The 22,975-nt window shown below is 39.9% G+C and overlaps 1 protein-coding gene across 5 annotated transcripts in view; it reads left to right on the forward strand.

Annotated features, from left to right (window-relative positions):
• Positions 1–22,975, forward strand: part of GGCX (gamma-glutamyl carboxylase) — a 51,044-nt gene that overhangs the window by 7,657 nt on the left and 20,412 nt on the right. For all 5 annotated transcript variants that reach the window (XM_085871089.1, XM_085871092.1, XM_085871091.1 and 2 more), the window contains 4 exons: positions 542–707; positions 3,282–3,360; positions 11,835–11,941; positions 12,261–12,424. In XM_085871089.1, coding sequence (XP_085727215.1) covers positions 542–707; positions 3,282–3,360; positions 11,835–11,941; positions 12,261–12,424 — 516 coding nt within the window. The remainder of the gene's footprint in view (positions 1–541; positions 708–3,281; positions 3,361–11,834; positions 11,942–12,260; positions 12,425–22,975) is intronic.

Consider the following 22,975-nt stretch of genomic DNA (forward strand, 5'->3'; position numbering starts at 1 on the left):
TGAAAGGTTATTTTTCTTTCTTGTGCCTCTGCTGACGAAGTCACCGGAGGCATTATGTTTTCGAGTTGTTCGTCCAGGTTTCGTTACCGCGATAAGTTAAGAACGGCTGAAGGGATCCAAGTCAAACTTGGTACATGTATTTATAATGATGTAAAGATAAATGCATTAGATTATGGGTTCATGAGGTTCAAGGTCAGAGGTCCCGTTAGGTAAAAATTCTGTTACCACGCTAACTTGTGAACCAGTGATGGGATTTTTACTGTAAACTTGGTATAAGTATAAATTATGATGCAAAGATGAACTGATTCGATTTTGGCATCAAGAGGTCAAGGTCAGAGGTCATGTCAAGTGAAAATGTGATACTTGAGAACAATTGAAGGGATTTTTTTTAATGAAACTTGGTACAAGTATGTATAATGATGTAATAATGTAGGGGGAGGCATATCGGTCAACATCAACGAGTGCCGTTCTCGTTATTTTTTCTTTAAAAAAGGTATTTGAATGCTGTACCATGTAAATTCTGCACCATGTTTTATACCAGGTGCAGTTGGTATTTTGCTTGGTGCATGCTTCCGTGTGTCTGCATTGCTCTTCACTATCACCTACTGGTTCATCTTTACACTTGACAAAACCACCTGGAACAACCACAGCTACTTGTACGGCATCTTTGGACTATTGCTGTCCTTATCCAACAGTCACTATGCATGGTAACATGGAGGCTTTCTCTTTTTCTTTCTCTCTTGCCTTTTCTCTGTTTATTGATCTAAACAATTTAAAACCTATATAACCATTGTTTTCAATTATGGTTTTTTTTTTTTAAAGAACTTATTTATTTATTTTTTTTGTTTATACCAGTCCAAACAAATATTGTGTGAGCATGCTGAGTGTAGAATCTCTTGCCTCAAACAAGATTGACTTTGACACAATTGATAGATTTCTGCTTTAAAAAAAAAAAAATTTCCCATTATACGAGTCAAATTTTATTTTGGGTAATATTTAAAAAATATTTATTATTACCTCCACCACCGAAGGTAGACGGAGGTTATGTTTTGCGCCACTGTCTGTGTCTGTTTGTTTATCTGTAAACAGGATATATTCAAAAAGTTGTGGACGGATTATGACAAAACTAGGTGGATGAATTGGTTAGATGATGAGAAGAAGCCGATTAGATTTTGGTTCAGGTTCGGATCCAGATCGGGCCTGTCAGTGGGATACAAAAAGGTGAAATGTTCAGCCTGGTGGAGGTATGCGCTCTCCTGAGTGTTGTTCGAGTTATGACATGTTTTACAGAATATCTAAAAACTGCTGTCATGGCAAACAATGTGAGGAAGAGCACAATGAAAAGTTTGGGAATTTCTTCTATTTGCATATCCTGTAGGTAGCTCGGTCAGAGTGGCTTTCTTACTGTATCCACTTCAAGCTGGAGGTGAAAGTTTAATGAGTTCCCTTACAAGGAACTTCAACGCAGGAGGGGGCCATGGGTCCATCAAGCCTGCTCAATGGTTGCCAACCAACGGTCGTTTGTCCGTTTTATCCCTTTCAAATGCTCAGCATCAAGCAAGGAAGCAGCACATACCATTTTCGAAGTCTTTGAGTCTGGGTATTCGGTTTGAATTGCCCACTTCCCAGACTCTAACCGTTACACCATTGAGTCTGGGAAATGTAAGAACCATAATAGTTGCTACGTTGTTTTCAGGAAGAAAAATGTAAAATGGAGATTTTTGCCAATAGCATCTGCCTTTTGGATTCATAATGATTTGACCAATCATGTTGAAATGTCATATTCATGGAAACTACTTCCTGTACTCTCATAGTCAATGTGTGGCCTCTCCCTGTCAAGGCTGGAGTACCCAGTGTGCTCTTTTTGGCAATGTGTAGGAATCAGTGTATTTTAATTACATAGTATAAGGAGTACCACGAGGCAGTGTTTGAGGCCCCATCCTATTCCTAATCTTCATCAATGATCTCACTGACTGGAAATTCCTCTTTTTCTCTTTGCTGATCACTCCACACTGTGCCATGACATCCCTCATCCTTCTGACAGACAGGCAGCAGCCTCTTCCCTCTCCTCAGACTTGACAAAATCACAAACTGGTCAAACACTTGGAATATGGAATTTCATTCCTGAGAAATCTCTCTCCTCCTCTCCTCTTCTCTTCTCTTCTCTTCTCTTCTCTTCTCTTCTCTTCTCTTCTCTGTTCTGTCTCTCTCTCTTCTCTTCTCTCTCCTCTCTCTTCTCTCTCCCCCTCTCCAAAAGGAGTGTTCCACAAACCCTGAAAATCTACTTTCTCAACAACTGCCTCGAAGAGATTCAGTCATTCAACTCTGTTGGGAAAGCCACATTTAAAAATTGGCCTCCAAAGATGTCGACCGGGCATCCTCCATCATGCAAAGTCTGTCCTTGGCACACCTGAACTCCAAGCCACCTACAAGGCTTTCATTCACAGCTTGATGGAGTGCTGCTCTCCCCTCTGGGCTGATGCCCCTGCATCACACGTTGATCAGCTTGATGCCGTGGAAACCAAGGCTTTAGAGATCATTGGAATCTCTCACATTGAAGCTGAGTCTATGGGTTTCTCACTTCGCCATCACTGACAGGTCGGTGGTCGGTCTCTCAGTCTTCTTCCACCTCATTTCTGTTCTTCCATTCCTCTGCTCTCTCCTTGCTCTACACCTGCCCCCCCCCCCACAATCCAAGTATCTGCAGGATGCACGTGATCCACCAACGACCCACTCCGAGTGAAACTGCCTCAATCCAGAAACACGGCTCATCTCCGCTCATTTAGTCCTCTTTTTTCCCCACCTGTGGAACTAACTTCCACACTCTCTTCAATCTCATTCTTCCCTCCCAGTCTTCAAGACAGCTGTTCACCACCATCTCAGGTCATCCCCATATCCAAAGCCATGATCTTTTCAACACCCAGTAAACTCCCCCAACCCCTCCCAAAATTTTGCTTGTATAATATATATCCATCGAGTCCACCCCTTGCATTCTCCCCTAACCCTCATCGTTGCCTGCATCCCTTGTTTTCCATCTACGTTCTCCCTGCTACTGGCGTTTCCCCTCCTCCTGCTGTTCTCGTTGTTATGTTGTGTCCTGATCTGCTCTGTGTTCTAGCTCTTCCCCGAGCCTAAATCATGTGTTAAAAATATAAACTGGGAAAATTGTTGTACGAGTATGGAATTTTTACATGCATACTTTTATGGGACATTGTTTAGATTCTTATTCATCAAAATGCAGCATTTCTTTCACTGTGTACTGAGTTTCTCCAATGTTGCAGGTCTGTCGATGGACTGATAGTACGCGCAGGCAAGAGGGCCGACATTCCCCTCTGGAACTACACTGTCTTCCGTGCACAGGTTTACTCTTCCCAATGAACTCACTCGTTCCTGCCTTCATCTTATTTTTGCTGTTTTTATTTTTACTTTCCTCTGGAACCTTTTTTTTAACCCTTTCTTTATTATTTATTCATTAATTCTGATTTATTTGAATGCACCTGACACCCCCTCCCCCAACCCACCAACATCTCTTCAACACATGAGCTTCCCCTTTTTTTCAAAGCCCTATCTGTGCTCCACTTCCTTTTACTCTTTTCACCTTTTAAATATTTCACAAATTCCACATTTTTAGATCCTCGTGGAGGATCTCTAAGTCTTACTCACGTTGTTGTTCTTCATCTTCTTCTTGTGGACTTTTTTGTTTCACAGCCTACATTTTTCATCGAAACTTCCTGAAACTTGGTATATATATATATATATATATATATATATATATATATATATATATATATATATATATATATATATATATATATATATATATATATATATGTAAAAGTACCCTGCGCAGACAGTAACCATCTCCGATTTTTAAAATTCCTCCTAGAAAAAAAAGTTATGACGTCAAAATATCTCCGCTAATGGAAATTGCCTAAAAAACTAGAGGGGGAGCACTCGGTAGAGTGCAAAACCTCCGCCACCAATACTGCTGGGTCACTTAAGTGAACCTGATATCCTATTCATTGCAGGTCAAAACGGATCAGACTCTACTGAACCACGATTGAATAAACAAAACGAGATCGACGTGCATGTAGAAAATCCAATGTAGAAAATCCCCCCCCAAAAAATCAATTTTTTTGAAAAAAAGGTTGCAAATTTTTTTTTCCTCTAACAATATTTTGGGGGTCTGTCCAAATCCAAAATCTAATGGCATGATCCTTGGACCATACCTAATCCCCCCACCAAGTTTCATCGAAATCCATCCAGTTTTTCCGTAATACTGTTCACAAACAAACAAACAAGCAGTCATAGACTGGTACTTACGAAATCGTCAACTTGACCTCTGACCTTGTCTAATAAAAGCTGTCTCTCGAGAAGGTAGCGACACAAACCAGAAGTTTCTACGATGATTCTGTGCCAAACCTCTCATAAAACATCCGATTTTTACCAGTATTTCGACAACCGAGTGTTAAGCGTACTTAACCGTTACCAAAATTGAAGACAGGATTGAAATTGACTTTAAAACGAGCGCGTAATGCCGTGTGTTACAATCCCCCTCATTAGCATAATCTTCAGTTCAGCCTCAGACACGACACCCGATATAAATCTCATAAACCATCGGATTTTTACCAGAATTTCGACAACCGAGTGTTGAGCATACTTAACCGTTACCAAAAGTGAAAACAGAATTGCGATCCGAGTTAAAACGAACTCGTAACGTCGACCGAAGCAAAAATCTCCATTTCTCCACGCAATTATTTCATATTATTTTAGCAAAGTCACAAAACCGTAATATTCGGCCATCCACCAACAATCTTTGCATAATCCGACGGCTCAGCGAGTCAGGCATGCGACGATAACCTATACTCGGATAAAAAATGACTTTTAAACACCATCTTTATCGAAAACACCGTCAGCGCGTACATGGAAAACCTTTACGTGATCAACGCCGCCTCTGCTCAAGTGCACTGCACCACGTGTCGACCCGTGACGCGCGAGTGAAATATTTTTTATACAATCTTAAAACGTCTCCAAAACATCCGATTTTTACCAGAATTTCGACAACCGAGTTTTAAGCGTCCTAAGCGATCGCAAAAACCGAAGACAAAATTAAAATCGAAGTTAAAACGAACTCGCAACGTCGAGCGAAGCAAAAATCTCCATTTCTCCACACAATTATTCAATATTATTTTATAAAAGTCACAAAACCGTAATATTCGGCCATCCACCAACAATCTTTGCATAATCCGACGGCTCAGCGAGTCAGGCATGCGACGATAACATTTATTGGGATAAAAAATGACTTTTAAACACCATCTTTATCGAAAACACCGTCAGCGCGCACACGCAAAACAATACGTGACTCAACGACGCGTCTGCTCGAGCGCACTGCATCACTATACTTACGAAATCTTTAGATTGACATTGGTAGCTTCTTCTGTTCTCGAGTTATCATTTTTATCTTGCCAAAACGAAGTTTTTGCAAGATATGTTAGTCAGCTTGTATGTTTTTTTTTATTTTTTATTTTTGTTTGTTTGTTTGTCTGTAATAACGTATAAAAAATTCTGCAGAGCACAGTTATCATCGGAAATTTTTGTAACTTCGCATATCAGAGGCCTATAGAGGTCCCTTTCAGTGCACAAAATTTTGAAGGTCAAGGTCAAAGGTCAAGGTCACTTTGGCGCAAATCAAGGAGTCGACGAAACCCTTATTTTTTGAGTAATTTTGATCGGATCGTCTTCAAACTTCATGGGAATATAGTTTATGGTCTGGCGCTCAGCTGATTATTTTTTGGTGACGATTGGCCTTAACCTTCATATGTTTTTTTTTTTTTTTTTTTTGGTCTGTAATTACGTATAAATCACTCTGCAGAGCACAGTTATCATTGGAAATTTTTGTAACTTCGCATATCATAGGCCTATAGAGGTCCCTTTGAGTGCACAAAATTTTGAAGGTCAAGGTCAAAGGTCAAGGTCACTTTGGCGCAAATCAGGGGAGTCGACGAAACCCTTATTTTTTGAGTAATTTTGATCGGATCGTCTTCAAACTTCATGGGAATATAGTTCATGGTCTGGCGCTCAGCTGATTAATTTTTGGTGGCGATTGGCCTTGACCTTCATGGTTAGCGCCGAAGGTCAAACATATTTGACCCCAAGGTCAAATTTTCACGTTTTAGGAACCATATCGTGTAGTACCTCAAATTGAACACCTCGATGAGTGCTTTCTAGATATTTCAAGCTTGAGACATTATGACGTCATTTGGTGACGTTATGAGGCAAAAGCATATTTTTCATGGTTACTCTGTAGAACGATTCTCATCAGAATCTCTCGTAGGCAGATATTCCTCAAGGAGTCGCTCCTGGTGGATAGCAGCTCTGTTCACCTCAGTGTGACCTTTAAGAAGTCACACGTGGTCACCTTTTGGCAAGATATGGGTCACCCTGCGGGTGACATTGGTTTATTTGGATGTTTGACCTCACTGTGACCTTGACCTTTGACCGATTTTGACCAAAATCTAATCAGCATTAGCCATCACTCTCCTGAATCACAAAATCTTTAGATTTCTTAAGTAACAAACAGACAAGGGTGAAAACAGTAACCCCCGTCCATTTTCGATGGCGGAGGTTAATTATCTCTGAAACTAGGCAAGCTTTTTGAATTCTGTTTGCGAGAATCGAACAGGGCATTAGCAGAGATGACTTACCGCACAAAATGATAAATCACTATGACGTCATATATAAATTTTTATGACGTCTTTCCTATTTTTTGACATTTTTTGTTTCACAACCCAGAGTTTTCAACGGATCTTTATGAAACTTGCCATGTATATGCAAAAAGCCCACGCGCAGGCAGTAACCATCTCTGATTTTGGAAATTCTTCCCAGAAAAAAGTTGACGTCATAATATCGCCGCTAATGGAAATCGCCTATACCATTATCTCCGAAACTAGACAAGCTGTTTGAATTTTGCAGGAATCAAGCCGGGCATTGGCACAGATAATTTATCGCAAACCTGATACATCACAATGACGTCATATTTGTTTTTATGACGTCATCATTAAGAGGACGAGGTTCTTAGCTCATTTGAGCTTGTTAAAAAGATAAGCTACAAGGTGTTTCTCCCATCACATCGCTGACAGATTGAATCAAAAAACAGCATGTTGTACTTCACAAACATTGCACGTCTGTCGAGGTGTGAATCTCATTGAGGATGTAAAATGAAGTGACACACCCGAAAACAAGGATCTTTTATAACACGTAAATTTTGTTGTTAGAGTGGCTGTGGTTGTTGTTTGTGTGTTCCTTCGATGTATTATATATATATATATATATATATATATATATATATATATATATATATATATATACATATATATATATATATATATATATATACATATATATACATATATATATATATATATATATATATACATATATATACATATATATATATATATATATATATATATATACATATATATACATATACATATATATATATATATATATATATATATATATACATATATATATACATATACATATATATATATATATATATATATATATATATATATATATATATATATATATATATATATATATATATATATATATATATATATATATATATATATATATATATATATATATATACATATATATATATATATATATATATATATATATATATATATATATATATATGACCGTTTTTACAGCCATTTTTCCCTGCTGTGCAGGGGTTTGGCTTTTTCTTGAGGCAATGTTTTATGGCCCGATGCCCTTCCTGACGCCAACCCTGGTCGCCTCTTACGACGCACAGGGATATGGTATACCTATTCTAACCGGGGCATACACCGGGACCAGTACACTGGTACTCACTTCGCCAACCTCAGATGGATGACAGGCTGAGTCAACCCCCTGGTGTTAATTCAGCAGCCAACGGGGCTTGAACTCAGGACCCTGGGATCCCAAGTCGCCACCCTAACCACTAAGCCAACACCAGGCTCTATATATATATATATATATATATATATATATATATATATATATATATATATATATATATATATATATATATATATATATATATATATATATATATATATATATATATATATATATATATATATATATATATATATATATATATATATATATATATATATATATATATATATATATATATATATATATATATATATATATATATATCTTCTTCGTCTTCTTTTTTCGGCTGCTCCCGTTAGGGGTCGCCACAGCGGATCATCCATATGATCCGCATAGTGATTTGGCAAATGTTTTTTTTTACGCCGGATGCCCTTCCTGACGCAACCCTGGTCGCCTCTTACGACACAGGGATATTGTACACCTATTTTAACCAGGGTATACACTGGCCCAGTACACTGGTACTCATTTCGCCGACCTCGGAAGGATGATAGGTTGAGTCAACCCCCTGGTGTATTAATTCAGTGGCCCAACGGGGCTTGAACTCAGGACCTTTTGGGTCCTAAGCCACTGCCCTAACCACTGCGCCAACACCAGGCTTCATATATATATATATATATATATATATATATATATATATATATATATATATATATATATATATATATATATATATATATATGTATATATATATATATATATATATATATATATATATATATATATATATATATATATATATATATACACACACACACACATACACATACACATACACACACACATACACACACACATACACACACACACTCACACAAACCCACAAACTTGTTGCTTCGAGAAGATTTACTATATATACTATATTATATAACAGAGAAGATTTACTATATATATTTTTGTGTGCCTTATGTGTCCTTCTAAAGGGTTCCTGCCGTCGTAAAATAACACATGTTTCTGTTCGAGCTGCTACATTAACCTCTCAATCCCTCATCTTCTTCCTCAATTACAGAAAGAGGGGTTTTTAGAATGGGCTTCTTGATGAGTAAACGGGCACAAATTTTTGTTCCAAAGAAATCGATAATTTGCTCTCCAGTGGTATTTTGTACAGTGCCTTCAGAAAGTATTCACACCGCTCGACTTTTTCATATTTTGTTGTGTTCCAGCCTGAATTTAAAATGGATTAAATTAAATTTTTTTGTCACTGATCGACACAAGATACCCCATAATGGCAATGTGAAAACATGTTTTTAGAAATTTTTACAAATTACTTAAAAATAAAAGGCTGAAATGTTTTGCATCAATAAGTATTCAACCCCTTTGCTCTGACACTCCACATTGAGCTCAGGTGCATCCAATTTCCTTTGATCATCCTTGAGATGTTTCTACAACTTCATTGGAGTCCACCTGTGGCCAATTCAATTGATTGGATGTGATTTAGAAAGAAGCAAACCTTCATATATAAGGTCCCACAACAGTTGACAGTGTGTATCAGAGCAGAAACTCTACCACGAAGGCCAAGGAGCTGTAAATATACCTCCGATATATAATTGTGAGGAGGCATAGATCTGGGGAAGGGTAAAAAACAATTTCTAGAGTGTTGAAAGTTCCCAAGAGCACAGTGAGCTCCATCATTCGGACATGGAAAGAATATGGAACTACCCAGACTCTTCCTTGAGCTGTCCGTCCGACCAAACTGAGCAACTGGGCAAGAAGGACCTTCGTCAGGGAGGTGACCAAGAACCCAATAACAACTCCAATAGAACTACAGAGTTCCTTGGCTGAGATGGGAGAACCTGCCGGAAGGACAATCTCTGTAGCACTTCACAAATCTAGACTTTATGGGAGAGTGCCCAGACGGAAGCCACTTCTGAGAAAAAGGCACATGACGGCATTCCTGTAGTTTGCAAAAAGGCACATGAAATATTCTATGAGTTGGAGGCAAAAGAGTCTGTGGTCAGATGAGACGAAAATTGAACTCTTTGGCCTGAATGCAAAGCACTACGTCTGGCAGAAATCGAGCACAACTCGTCACCCATCTCACACTATCCCTACCGTGAAGCCTGGTGGTGGCAGCATCATACAATGAGGATGATTTTCAATGGCAGGGACTGGGGGACTTCTTGTAATGATAGACGGAACAATGAATGGAGCCAAATACAGGCAAATCCTTGAGGAGAACCTGCTTCAGAGTACAAAAAAAAAACCTGAGACTGTGGTGAAGATTTACGTTCCAACAGGACAATGAACCCAAGCATACAGCTAAAGCAACACTGGAATGGCTTCAGAACAAAAACGTGAAAAAACCCCAAAATATCCCCAAGTCCTCCTCCCCCCCTTCCCAACCCCAAGACCTCAACCCCCACCCAAAGCCTCAACCCCCTTGCCCTCTTCCAACTCTCTGTCCTCTCTATGTCCTCCCCTCCACCTGTTTTTTTCTCACGTCATAAACTCCGCACTGCATCCCTCTACAATCTCGAAGTTCACATCCCCACTCACAATCCCAAGTCCTCAACCCCCCACTCCCAATGTCTCAACCTCCCTCTCCCAACTTTATTTTCCCTCAACCACAACTCTCCATTCTTCCCTCCCCCTTTCTTCCCGTTCTTAAAAACATTCCTGTTCCCTTTTAAGAACAATGTTAAAAGTAAATTAAAAAACATTTAATTCACAATCTCACGAGATAAAGGAATCTCTCAATTCTTCAGTCGAAATAGTGTATAAGTAAGCTCGATGAGAAAAAAAACATATTAAGGTCATTCATATTGGAAAAATCTATAAAACTGGGACTCCTCAGACAACGACCTTTATAAAGAAATGGGTTGTATGGTCCCTGGTTGAGTAGTGAAATGGAAATCGGTGTATATATGGAGAAACAAACAGAATAACAGCAATACTGTGCTGTAAATGGTGGCGACTTGGAATGTCCTCCTCCACCTGGAAGCGGCGCTTCATGATGCACGTTTACATAATGAATTAGTGAACTCCCCTCCCCTCACCGCCCCCCCCCTCCAAAACCACTGGCGAAGATAAAAAACATCCCCATACATTAATTGGGGTTATGCTGATCCTCAGTAGCAAGTCTGGATATAATTGGCCCAGAATTGTAGGAGGAGTAGCACAACAAACAAACAAACTAACTAACAAATGCACAAACACACAAACAAACACACACGCACAAACAAACATACACACAAACAAACACAAACCCACAAACAAACAAGCCCACAAACAAACACACAAATACACAAACAAACAAACACACAAATACACAAACAAACAAACACCGGTCCGTGAATTATCGTAAGCATTCTACTGCAGCATGAACCATTACATTAAAGCTCGAGTTCCCGCTTCTTCTTCCTCAGTTTGGAGAGATGGGTGTTTAAAACAGGCATCTTTATGATTGAATGGACACAAATATTTGTTCCAAAGAAATTGATAATTATTAGTTTGCTAATGGTACCATTGTTATTTTTTGACAACAGCAGGTATATTTTCAAGTGGTGTGACGTAATCCCCCCCCCCACGCACGCGCGCACGCACGCGCACACGCACACACACACACACACACACACACACACACACACACACACACACACACACACACACACACACACACACACACACACACGTCTCCTTTTAGTAATACATTGTTTGTTTTTCTCCCATCTTGCTAGTTCTAATTTCATTTTTTTTTCTTTTTTTTCTTTCTTCAATGCTCCGCTTTTGTCACCATCTAATCCTTGTAAATTTCTCTGTCCTGCATTCCAAATTTCGTTGCGTATGATATTTTTTTTTTGTCACACTCACTTTACTCTAAAATTGTTCCTGAAAAGGATGCAGAACCATTGTCATTGTAACAAGTTTTTTTTGGGGACCAGGTGTTTATTGTCTATTTCATTGCTGGCCTGAAGAAGCTTGATTTTGATTGGCTGGCTGGATATTCCATGGGAAAACTTGGATCCCATTGGCTTTTTCAACCATTCAGGTATTTTATGTCCTTTGTATTGTTTCCATTCAAACCCATTGTTTGATCAAACGGTATTACGTGAATGGTTTTGAGTGCAAAATCCTTCGCACTTCTGCATTTGGTTAGTTTTTGATGCTTACACAGCATTTTGCTCATTAAACAGTTTTCTTTCTCTTTTACGTTCATCACCCACCATGTCTTGACACTCATTCATCTTCATTTTTTTTCTTCCTTTATTGCTCCTTTACCTCTCCATCGTATGTGCACAGGTCAGTCATCATCCATCTTTTTGATGCAGCAGAAACAAATCCATTCTTTTTTTTTTTGATCCTTACAGGCTGTTTCTTTCCGAGGAGATGACTTGCTGGCTCGTCGTACATGGCGGTGGTTTTGCATTGGATATCTCTGCTGGATTCCTGCTCACCTTCCCAGTAACTCGTCTTCTTGGCCTTGTTATGACATCTTATTTTCACCTGATGAATTCACAGCTGTTCAATATTGGTGTGTTTTTTTTCAACATTAGCTCTTTTTTTTAATCACCTCCCGCATGCCCTCTTCTTGCTTCTCTTTGTTTCACTTTCACTTTTTTTCTTCTCGTACCTTGAGTCACATCCCCTGTTTCCACTTAATCTACCACTCGGTGGAAGGTACCACCATCTATGAGTACTGACTGTCCCCGGTATGGTAAGACAGGAAACACTAGAAACCACTGACTTTATGTGCACTGCCATTTCCTTAATCCCCAACAATTCACGCTGAAATTTCCTTTCGACGGCACTTGTAAAGAAGTGCTTCAAACAAAAAGCATTACGTTTTTAAATAAGTGGGTTCTTTTACTTAAAAACATTATTTAGTTTTCTCTAAAGGGCTGTGTCCTGCAATGTGAGATGTAAATATTATCCGGCTTTTTGTTTTATTTTTTTTTAACGACAATATAACGCATTTCTGGCAAGGTAATCTGATAATGGTTACAATGTGTATAGATATTCAAATATTTAGCTGCCTTGAACACTCGAGACTTTTGCATGTTCATTTTCTTTCTCCTCCCTTCACTGGCCATTTTTACCTCTGCCAACGAAGGTGGACAGAGGTTATATTTTCACACCTGTTTGTCTGTGTTTATTTGTGAGTATATATCAAAAGGTTATGGACGGATTCAGATGAAGCATGGTCGACATGTTCGGCACATGATAAGGATGAATCGATTTCGAATTGGGTGAAGATTCAGGTCAGGGTACTTGAATTTATAAAACTTTTAAGTCATTCTTCATCATTGAGAGATAGGGCCAAAACGATATGTAGCATGGTGTTTCATAAAGTTTGGACGTATTCCATCGAAACTCGGTGAATCAGTCGGATAGGTGACAAGAACAAGCTGATTAGATTTTGTTGAAGGTCTGGATGCAGATCGAGCCTATCAGTGGGATACAAAACATAAACTGTTCAGCCTGGAGGAGATGTGCATACTACCGAGTGCCATTGCAGTTGCTTCTGCTTTTGATGGTTAGACTTTCTTTTAATGTAATTGTTTTTAATAGTAATCTATAATCAAACTTTTCCGAGGGAACTCCCACTAAGGTACTCAGTTGGTCCAGCCGATAATTTTTGAACTCCTTCGTCGTACGAAGGTAAACTTTTGGACGTTTTTCTTCCTATGTCGATACAGAGGTGATTATATTTTGGGCACTGTCTATTACTGGCAACACCATCAACAAAGTGAAATCCCAAATGTTTCCATGGTGCTCGATCTCAGGAATACAAAGTCATAGGAAGACGAAAATGTGACCACGTAATTACAAGGATATTTCATGAGATACACGAGCACCATTTTTGTTTCTTCATTTTACAAATACTTAAAAAGGCTTATAGGAAAACAATTTGTACACAGCTTTCAGCTCTCCCATTAGATCTCCAAGATCATAATGCTGATTAACCTAAAATTTGGCACAAACCTTTTTTCTCTCTCTTTATTTTCCCCCATATATGAAATTGAGGCTCATGGAACAGTGAGGCAATAGAGGGGGAAAAGGCTGACAGATCTGAATGGGGTTTACAACACCAAACACAACTGGAAAAGTAACAGATATGATTGGGGCCTCCAAGAGCATGCAGTCTGAACAAGGACACACCAAGTGCAAAAGTACACATTATCAAATTAACATGAACACTTATCAAAAATTGTAAACAATACAATCCTGGAACAGATATCCTCAGATTTTAAAGACGGGTTCTCATAGCAGGGAAGATCACGTTTGGTTGTGAAGGAATCTGGAACTGGAACCAATTGTAAGGTGCCTGAAAAAAAATCAGTTGGTGATCTTAACAGGCGACTTCACTTCAATATGGCATCACTAATGAAGTGGTATCCCAAATGTATTAGCTCTACAATCTCAAGAACGTAAAGCCGTAGAAAGCCCCAAAAATTAGACATTGATAGCATAGAGTCTTAAACGATTCGTGCTTTCTGATTGACTTGCTTGAATTGATGTTGTCAAAAAGGTAATGTACCAAGTTAGCACAGATGTGTTCTACATCTCAGGAATGAAAAGTCATACAATGCTAAAACTTTGCACAAACCTTTGTTTGATGGAGTTTGAAGTGACCAATTAGTTATTCCTCGGGGCACATCTTAAATCATGCCGTCAATGAAGCAATATCTTAATTTGTATGTTTATTACATCAAAAATAGCCTGGTGTTGGCTTAGCAGTTAAGGTGGCAGGCTTGGTATCTTTGTGTCCTGAGTTTGAGCCCCTGTCGGCTGTTGAATTAACATTAGGTGGGGTTGACTCAGCCTGTCCTTCTGAGGTCGGCGAAATGAATCCCAGTGTACTGGGGTAATAACCATTCGGAGTAACGTGTGTTGGAGTGGCGACCCGTCCGGGACTGTACTCCTTGCCAGTGAAACTGCCTCGGCAGTCCTATGCGCCTTTCCAGTGTGAAAGGAATGGTATTATTAATTATTATTATTATTGTTATTACATCAAAAACGCATTGTCTTTTCTCTCTGGTTCTCTGCGTTCTGGCAGGTTCATGGTATCCATTGACACCACACATCTCGATTTTGCACTTTGATGTTATAGTTTGAGGAGAGTCCACCACATTTTCAGTCTAGCATCATGATTAAACCTTCCTCCAAAACTTTTCCATTTCCTCCAATCACATCTTTAAACAAACTTTCACCTCTGCAGACATATTCACCATCCATTATTTTGTGCATTCAAATAATTTCTATAAACAGACCTTTTCTCTTGAACCATCTCCATTGCTACATTGTTGTTCGTATACAGTGCCTGTAGAAAGTCTACACCCCCTTTCAAAATTATCACCTCTTGTTACCTTACAGCCCGGAATTAAATTGCATTAAATCAGACTTTTTCCACCTTTATTTACACATCGTAACCCAGAACTTCCAAGTGAAAAACAAATTCTACAAATTTCATAAAATTAATTAAAAATACAAAACTAGAATATCTTGGTTGGATAAGTGTCCACCCCACTGAGTTAATACTTGATGGAAGCACCTTTAACAGCAATTACAGCTCTGAGTCTGCTGGGATAGGTCTCTAACAACTTTGCATACCTTGATTTGGCAATATTTGCACATTAACCTGTACAAAACTGTTCAAGGTCAGTCAAGTTCCATGGGGAGCATTGGTGGACAGCAATCTTCAAGTCATGCCACTGATTTTTGATGGGATTTCGGTCAGGGCTCTGAATGGGCCACTCAAGGACATTTATCTTTTTGTTCCTCAGCCACTCCAGTGTAGCTTTGGCTGTGTGCTTCGGGTCGTTGTCATGCTGAAAGGTGAACTGCGTCCCCATTTCAGCTTTCTTGCAGAGGGCAACAGGTTTTCCTCTCACATTTTCCCGTATTTTTCTCCATCCATTTTCCCTTCGATCTTGACAAGTGCTCCAGTTCCTGCTGATGAGAAACATCCCCATAACACAATGCTGCGACCACCATGCTTCACGGTAGGGATGGTGTTCTTTTGGTGATGTTCTGTGTTGGGTTTGCACCAAACGTAACATTTTGCATTTAGGCCAAAAAATTCCATCTTGGTTTCATCAGACCACAAAACATTTTGCCATTTTTCATAATCTCCAGAGTGTTTTTTTGCATGCCTCAAATGGGAATCAAGGTGGGCTTTTTGAGTAATGGCTTCCTTCTTGCCACTCTACCATACAAGCCAGACTTGTGGAGTGCTTGAGATATTGTTTCCACATGCACACAGTTTGACCAGTCTTTGCCATGAAGGCATGTCGCTCTTTCAAAGTTGCCACTTGCCTCTTGGTGGCCTTGATCAGTCTCCTTGCTTGGTCATCCAGTTTGGAGGGATGACCTGATCAATTATGGGTCTTAGTGGTACCATATGCCTTTCACTTCTTCATGATTGTCTTGAGTGTGCCCCAGGGGATATTCAAGGCCTTTGGAATCTTTTTATACCCATCCCCTGATCTGTGCGTTTCCACAACTTTATCCCGGAGGTCTTTTGAAAGATCCTTGGTGCTCATGGTTGAGTCTTTGCTGTGAAATGCAGAAGCCAGCAGAGGAAACCTTCAGGAACAGCTGAATTTATTCTGAAATAATCAGAATCACTACAATTTAACACAGGTGGAGGCCAATTAACAGTGTGTGATTTTTGAATGTGATTGGTGTCGCTTGAGCTAATTTACAATTGCTATTATAATGGGGCTGGACACTTATCCAACCAATATATTCCAGTTTTGTATTTTTAATTAATTTTCTGAAATTTGTAGAATTTGTTTTTCACTTGGAAGTTCTGGGTTATGATGTGTAAATAAAGGTGGAAAAAGTCTGATTTAATACAATTTAATTCCAGGCTATAAGGCAACAAAATGTGAAAATTTTGAAAGGGGGTATAGACTTTCTGTAGGCATTGTATATCATTCCATCGAATCCCTTCCATTCTTGATGATGCCAACGTTTTAAAAGCTTCTATTCTCTTGATATCCTACTTTCACCTTCAAAGTCTCAGTTCCTTACAGAAGAAATACAGTACTCCAAATTAAAGTCTTCAACATTTTCTTCTTCAGCTGTTTATGAATACTACTCAACAATTCCTTCATTTTATTGAAAGCCTCCTTGCCCATTGCAATCCATCTCTTTATCTTGCTGTAGCTTCTCCCATCCTTTGTCAAACATACAGTATGACGCAAATACTTAAAATCACTGACCTTCTCAAACTTGTTTCTATCCAAACAAATCCTCAAGGTTTTCACTTCAGTCCTCCGTAATTCCCATTATCTTGATATTCTTCACAATTATAAGCATTCCATATTATTTTGACACTTGGAACATAACTTACACCAACCAACCTTTGCTTCATACTGCCACAATTTCTTGATCATCCATTTTTATCTTTCAGCCTTCAACATTTTTCTTCCAACTTTCATACCTTCGAGCACACCTTCGAAAACTTCCTTTACTCATGCTTCCATAATCACCTTCGAAAACTTCCTTTACTCATGCTTCCATAATCACCTTCGAAAACTTCCTTTACTGCAGAGGGCCCTGGATAGAGGTGAAACACTTTTGTGGAGATGAAATCCCACATGGCGGAACAGCCAATTGCAGGACCAGCCACATGCTGGAACGTGGGCCTAATGGCCGAAAAGCCATGTCTACGCATGTGTCGTAGACAGATATTCTCTCTCTCTCTCTCTCTCTCTCTCTCTCTCTCTCTCTCTCTCTCTCTCTCTCTCTCTCTCTCTCTCTCTCTCTCGCTCAGCTCAGCTCAGCTCAGCTCAGCTCAGCTCAGCTCACGAGCATTGGACTTTTTGCCTGGACTCTGTTCCTTGGTGCCAAGGATGCTCGCTGACTCACCATTCACCTAGCGGACAGAACTAAACCATCCCTGTGATGTTGGAGTGGCGCAGAGACGTCAGTTCATTGCCTTTCATTTACCCAAGTCATTGCCTGTCCCCTTTCTTGTACAAGTCGGTATGTTGGCAACATTAACAAAGTTCTAGTTCCCTCCTGTATTGAGTCTGTGTGCTCCTTTATTTGTTTGTATTTTGAGCATCAGGTCTGTCTTTATTATTAGTGTTTCATATTCCCTTCCATATTGCTTTAATAATCCATTTTAAATACAAGAAGCATCTTCCTACCTTTCTATTCCCTCGCACAGGACAGACCGCCCAGTTCAGCCATATTGACCAACCTGTGGTAGATTGTAAATTATAACAAAACTCGCTCTTAGAGTGTGGATAGGCACACAAGCATTGTCCTCTCGCAATGACTTGTGTAAAGATTGGCCTTTTGTGGAGGTCTTAGACCTCCGGTGCATAGGGTCTGTGTCAGCGGGGATCCCGTGACATGACAATATGTTCCATTTTACCCCACTGAAAGCCTTTTCGCAATCCACAAAGCAAACAAACATCCCATTACCAAACTCTAAGAAGCATTGGAGATGTACCAAACTCTAAGATGCAGCACAAGACTGATGGGCCGAATGGCCTCCTGCTGCGCCAAAGTTCTTTGTGTATCCTTGTAAAACTCTCATTCATGCTGTTCCCTCTCTGGAACACCTTACTTCCTCTAAAACCAAATTGATTTTCTCCAGTGTAATTAAATACTCTCTTTTTTGTCTTAATTCCAGAAGTTCGGGGGATGCATACTCATAGAAGTCAAACAAACAAACATATACTTCTCAAATTATATGTGGTATGATTTGGCATCAAGGTGAATGTCCAACGATTACTGCAGTCGATGCAGCCCTGGATTAACCATTAAGCAAAATAAGCACGTGCTTAGGGCCTCAAGGATAGAGTTTTTTTTCCAGTGCCGGATTTACAATGGACCATGGTGCAAATGTTACAGCTGAACCAGGGCCCACAAAAAGGGGGCCCCACAATAAATGAAAAAAAGAGATACATATACAAGAATGTTATTTTTTTACACATTTTTTACCTTCGCATTCTGCGAAAGGTTATGTTTTGGTCGGCGTGTATTTATTTATTTATTTATTTATTTATTTATTTATTTGTAATCTTGTGATTCGTATAACTCAAAAAGTATTAAACCAAATTGCTTGAAATTTGGTGGGATGATTGGTTATTAGCCAGGAAGCATTCGATTAGATTTTGGGATCGTTCGGGTCAAAGGTCAAGGTCACGAAAAGGTCAAAATCGTCTTTTTACGATAACACGGTCAATTTTTATTCAATTTGCATGCAACTAACACCTAAATGTTCAGAATTCAACGCCTCATCTTGTGATATGCAATATGACACAATGACGCCCATACTCTTGTTACCGGTTCGGGGTCAAAGGTCAGGGGGGTCACGACCTTGAAAAATATGCGGTTTTTGTCATAACGCGGTCAATTCTTGTCCGCTTTACATGAACCCAGCACCAAAATGTTCAGAATTTAATGCCCAATCTTGTGACACATGTCACCGGTTGGGGTAAAATGTCGGGGGGGGGGATCACGCCCTTGAAAAATATGCGGTTTTCGGCATAACTCAGTCAATTCTTATTCGATTTGCATGAAACCAGCATCAAACGAGATTACCTTCTCTTGTTGAAACGTTGTATTCACCGAGCTTGCGAGTGAAGACTCGCCAAAACGACGTTAGTTGATTGTTGTTTAGTCCGTAGCCCCCGAAAGTCGGGGGGGGGGGTCATGACATTATAGATATGTGGTTTGTGTCATAAGACCATTCATATGAAACCAGTTCCCCACACTCATACCAAGAGCAAAAAAAGTAGTGGCGGCGAAGGTATGCGCTCTATGAGTGCCCGTTCTAGTTTATGCAATGTAATATGATGCCATAGCATTTACTGGAAATAAACCTCACTGTAAGTTTTGTTTCATTTCGAAAAATAAAATTTCATTTTACAGTTTAGTGTTGTTTTTATTTTGGATTACATATATATGGGGGTATCATAATCTTTTAAGTGCTTAGGGCCTCTAAATGTCTTAATCCGGCCCTGAGTCTATGGCAAGTGCTTTTTTTCTCAATTGGTATTATAATAACATCCATACATTTCTCAGGCCATTCTCCTTTTTCTTGTGTCATCTTACAAATGTCCGTTATTTCATCTGTGCTCTCATCACCGAGTTTCTTGATCATGTCAGATGGTATGTTATCCAGTCCTTCCTGCTTTATTAGTTTTCAATTAATTATATCACTCATTCCTTTTCACTCCGAATCAGATCTGCATCAATGTCCTTAGTTACAAACTCATCCGAATCTTTACGTGAAATCTTCCAGACTTATTTTTGTAATGCTGTCATTCCATGTACTCTACTCCTTTTCCATCTCATTTAAATTTCTTCATACTCTGTGAAAGCTACTCTTCTTTCCCAAATCACATCACGTCTCCCTTTTTTTCATTCATAAGATTGGTCATACTTTCACTTTTTTATATATAAGATTGGACCGACCATGTACTGTTCTGTACACCACTTTTGTAACTTTTGAATCTGTTGTATAACTCCACTTTTTCTATTTCCTGCATTCATCGATGTTCTACATTTTATCAGCAACCCATGGCTTCCTTGCCTTTATACGTCTGATACTCTGATTCCAACGTACCACACTCTGTTGAAGAGAGTCGGTGCTGCCGAACCGCAGTTTCTTGGCAAGGGTTATACTATGTGGTTTGCCATTGCCTTCCCAACAGGAGTTAGAGCAGGAATTTGTAATTTGGTCATTATGCTGGCGATCACTCACCTATTCGCGAAGGACACCGTGGGATGTTTAACATCCACCAACTAATGCCGGCAAACGGGACGCCCAGTTTAACATCCATCCGAGAGACGGCACACACAATGATGAATCGCCCTGCCTGTGAAACACCAAGATGACAGTTTATAGCAGGATCGGGATTCAAATCCAGACTGGACTGCTTTGACGTGAGTGTGCATACCTCAAGGACATCCTGTCACCCCATTGTTACAAATAAATGTGTGTGTGTCAGTGTGTGTGTGTGTCTCCTCCATAACTACAAAACTATAAAACCGAGCAGCCTGAAACTTTGCATGCATACTGAGAAAACTCCAAGGAAGTGCAAGAGTGAAAATTAGGTGTTTGGGTTGATTAAAACACTCCTTTTGAAGATAATTAACAGCGTTATTTAATTATATCCTTCATCGGGCGATCCTCGGCCACCTTTCTCTCAGGGTCTTAAGGCATTTCCCGGGTAACCTCGCTGGGGTCTGAAGCCGCCATGTTTTTTTTTGTCCCGCTCAACCTTGCCTTGACTTGGAACAGGCCACAATGATTTCTTAATGATAAGGTTGTTCTCACTTTCCTCAATGATATTATCAAATGCCTTTTCATCATAGCTACGAATCGCTGGGTACATTGCAATGCTTATAAAAGCCCAGAGACGTCAGCGTTCATTGCTTTATTCCATTTCCGCACATGCGGTCATCACAAGTACATCTTAAACTAAGGTGAATTACAAAATTTAAGCTCCAGAATCGAACTTGCAAGCAGTTCCGACCCCGAGAAAACTTCATTTGTCCAATTCGGACATATTTGAAATTTTGAGCATCTCCGGGAGGTGGACGCTGAATATGAAGGTTCGGTGATTGCCAATTGCGTGCCAAGGGAGCCGTTTCATATCGACCGTTTTAGCGGAGTGTTTAAGCCAGCACGCTACAATATTCACACTGTCACTGAATACTGGATATAGATCGACGTGAACAAAGTGCAGGGATACTCGCCTGCGTTGGCCAGGTGTTGTTCTGTGCTGCAACCGGCGGTGGCTGCCTCGCTAAAATGTGAAATTTTATTTTCCACGACGTCTCCCCATTTTTGTTCTTCCATTATACAACCCGTCACTTCAGCATAGATAAATAACAATTAAAATTAAACGTTTCACTTTTAAGTTTCTTCAAACATTTCGTGCATTGCGTTGTGAAGCCACTTGGCATGTTCTTCAACTTTCAATTGCGATACCGTGGTTCTACACTGGAGGTAGGAAGGCAAAATAAAATTTTGATCACTGAGAAAAAAATATTTTCAGTTCGGAAGGAAGGAATCATCACATCATGGCAGGAAAGCCAAGAGGTACACATGCTCACTCTGTGAAGCCAGGATTCGAATCCCAACCCAGCTCTAAACTGTCCTCCCGGTGTTTCACAGGCTGGGCGATTCATCACTGTGCGTATTGTCTCTCGGATGGACGATAAACTAGGCGTCAGATCTGCCAGAATCTCTCACCCCTCTCCCTCCCTCTCCCACCCCATCCCTCTTCAACCCCTCTCTCTGACGTCTCCCCTGTCCCTCTCCACTCTTCTCTCTCTTTCCCAACCATTTCCCACCCTGTTGAGGGTACTGTAGCATGCACAAATCTGATTCGGAGCCGACCGGTGAGGTGCAAACGTCGCTGCATGTATGAGCTGTTGGTTTTGAATGCTCCAGCCCCAGGTCTCAAAGTGTGTGTGTGTGTGTGTGTGTGTGTGTGTGTGTGTGTGTGTGTGTGTGTGTGTGTGTGTGTGTGTGTGTGTGTGTGTGTGTGTGTGTGTGTGTGTGTGTGTGTGTGTGTGTGTGTGTGTGTGTGTGTGTGTGTGTGTGTACATGTACATGTACGTGAGTGGAAGGTACTCCCATGCTTTCAGTGATTACTTTTGGTTCATGTTCACACAAATTTTCTGGAACTGGGACATCAAAGTTTTTGTAGATGTGCCAGCGGATTACTTTACAAACTCTGTTGTGGTTGTGTACAGATGTTCTGACATGAGTTTTCGTGTGTGTTCGGTAGTTAAACATAACATATCATTCTCTTTACTAACCCCACCTCCACCCTTCACATTTCTCTTCTTTTTTTTTGTTATACTCCTCTCTCTCACTCCCTCCTCGCACCCCTCCCTTCCGTGGTAGAGCAACGTTTGGTGAGGCATAGCTCTCCCCAACTCACCCCCCTTCTGCCTCCTCTCTCTACCCCCGTCAGCAAAGCGACGGGTTGTATTTGCTCGTCTCTAATATATCAGATGTTTTTGCTGGCATTCCACATTGTTGTAGATTTTAATCTTTTCCATTGCTCCTTTATCCTATTTGGCCTGATGCTGCTGATTT

The sequence above is a fragment of the Eptatretus burgeri genome, chromosome 2 (genome assembly GCF_056783735.1).
Source record: "Eptatretus burgeri isolate ZD-2024b chromosome 2, Ebu_testis_v1, whole genome shotgun sequence".
In the NCBI taxonomy this organism is placed as follows: domain Eukaryota; kingdom Metazoa; phylum Chordata; class Myxini; order Myxiniformes; family Myxinidae; genus Eptatretus; species Eptatretus burgeri.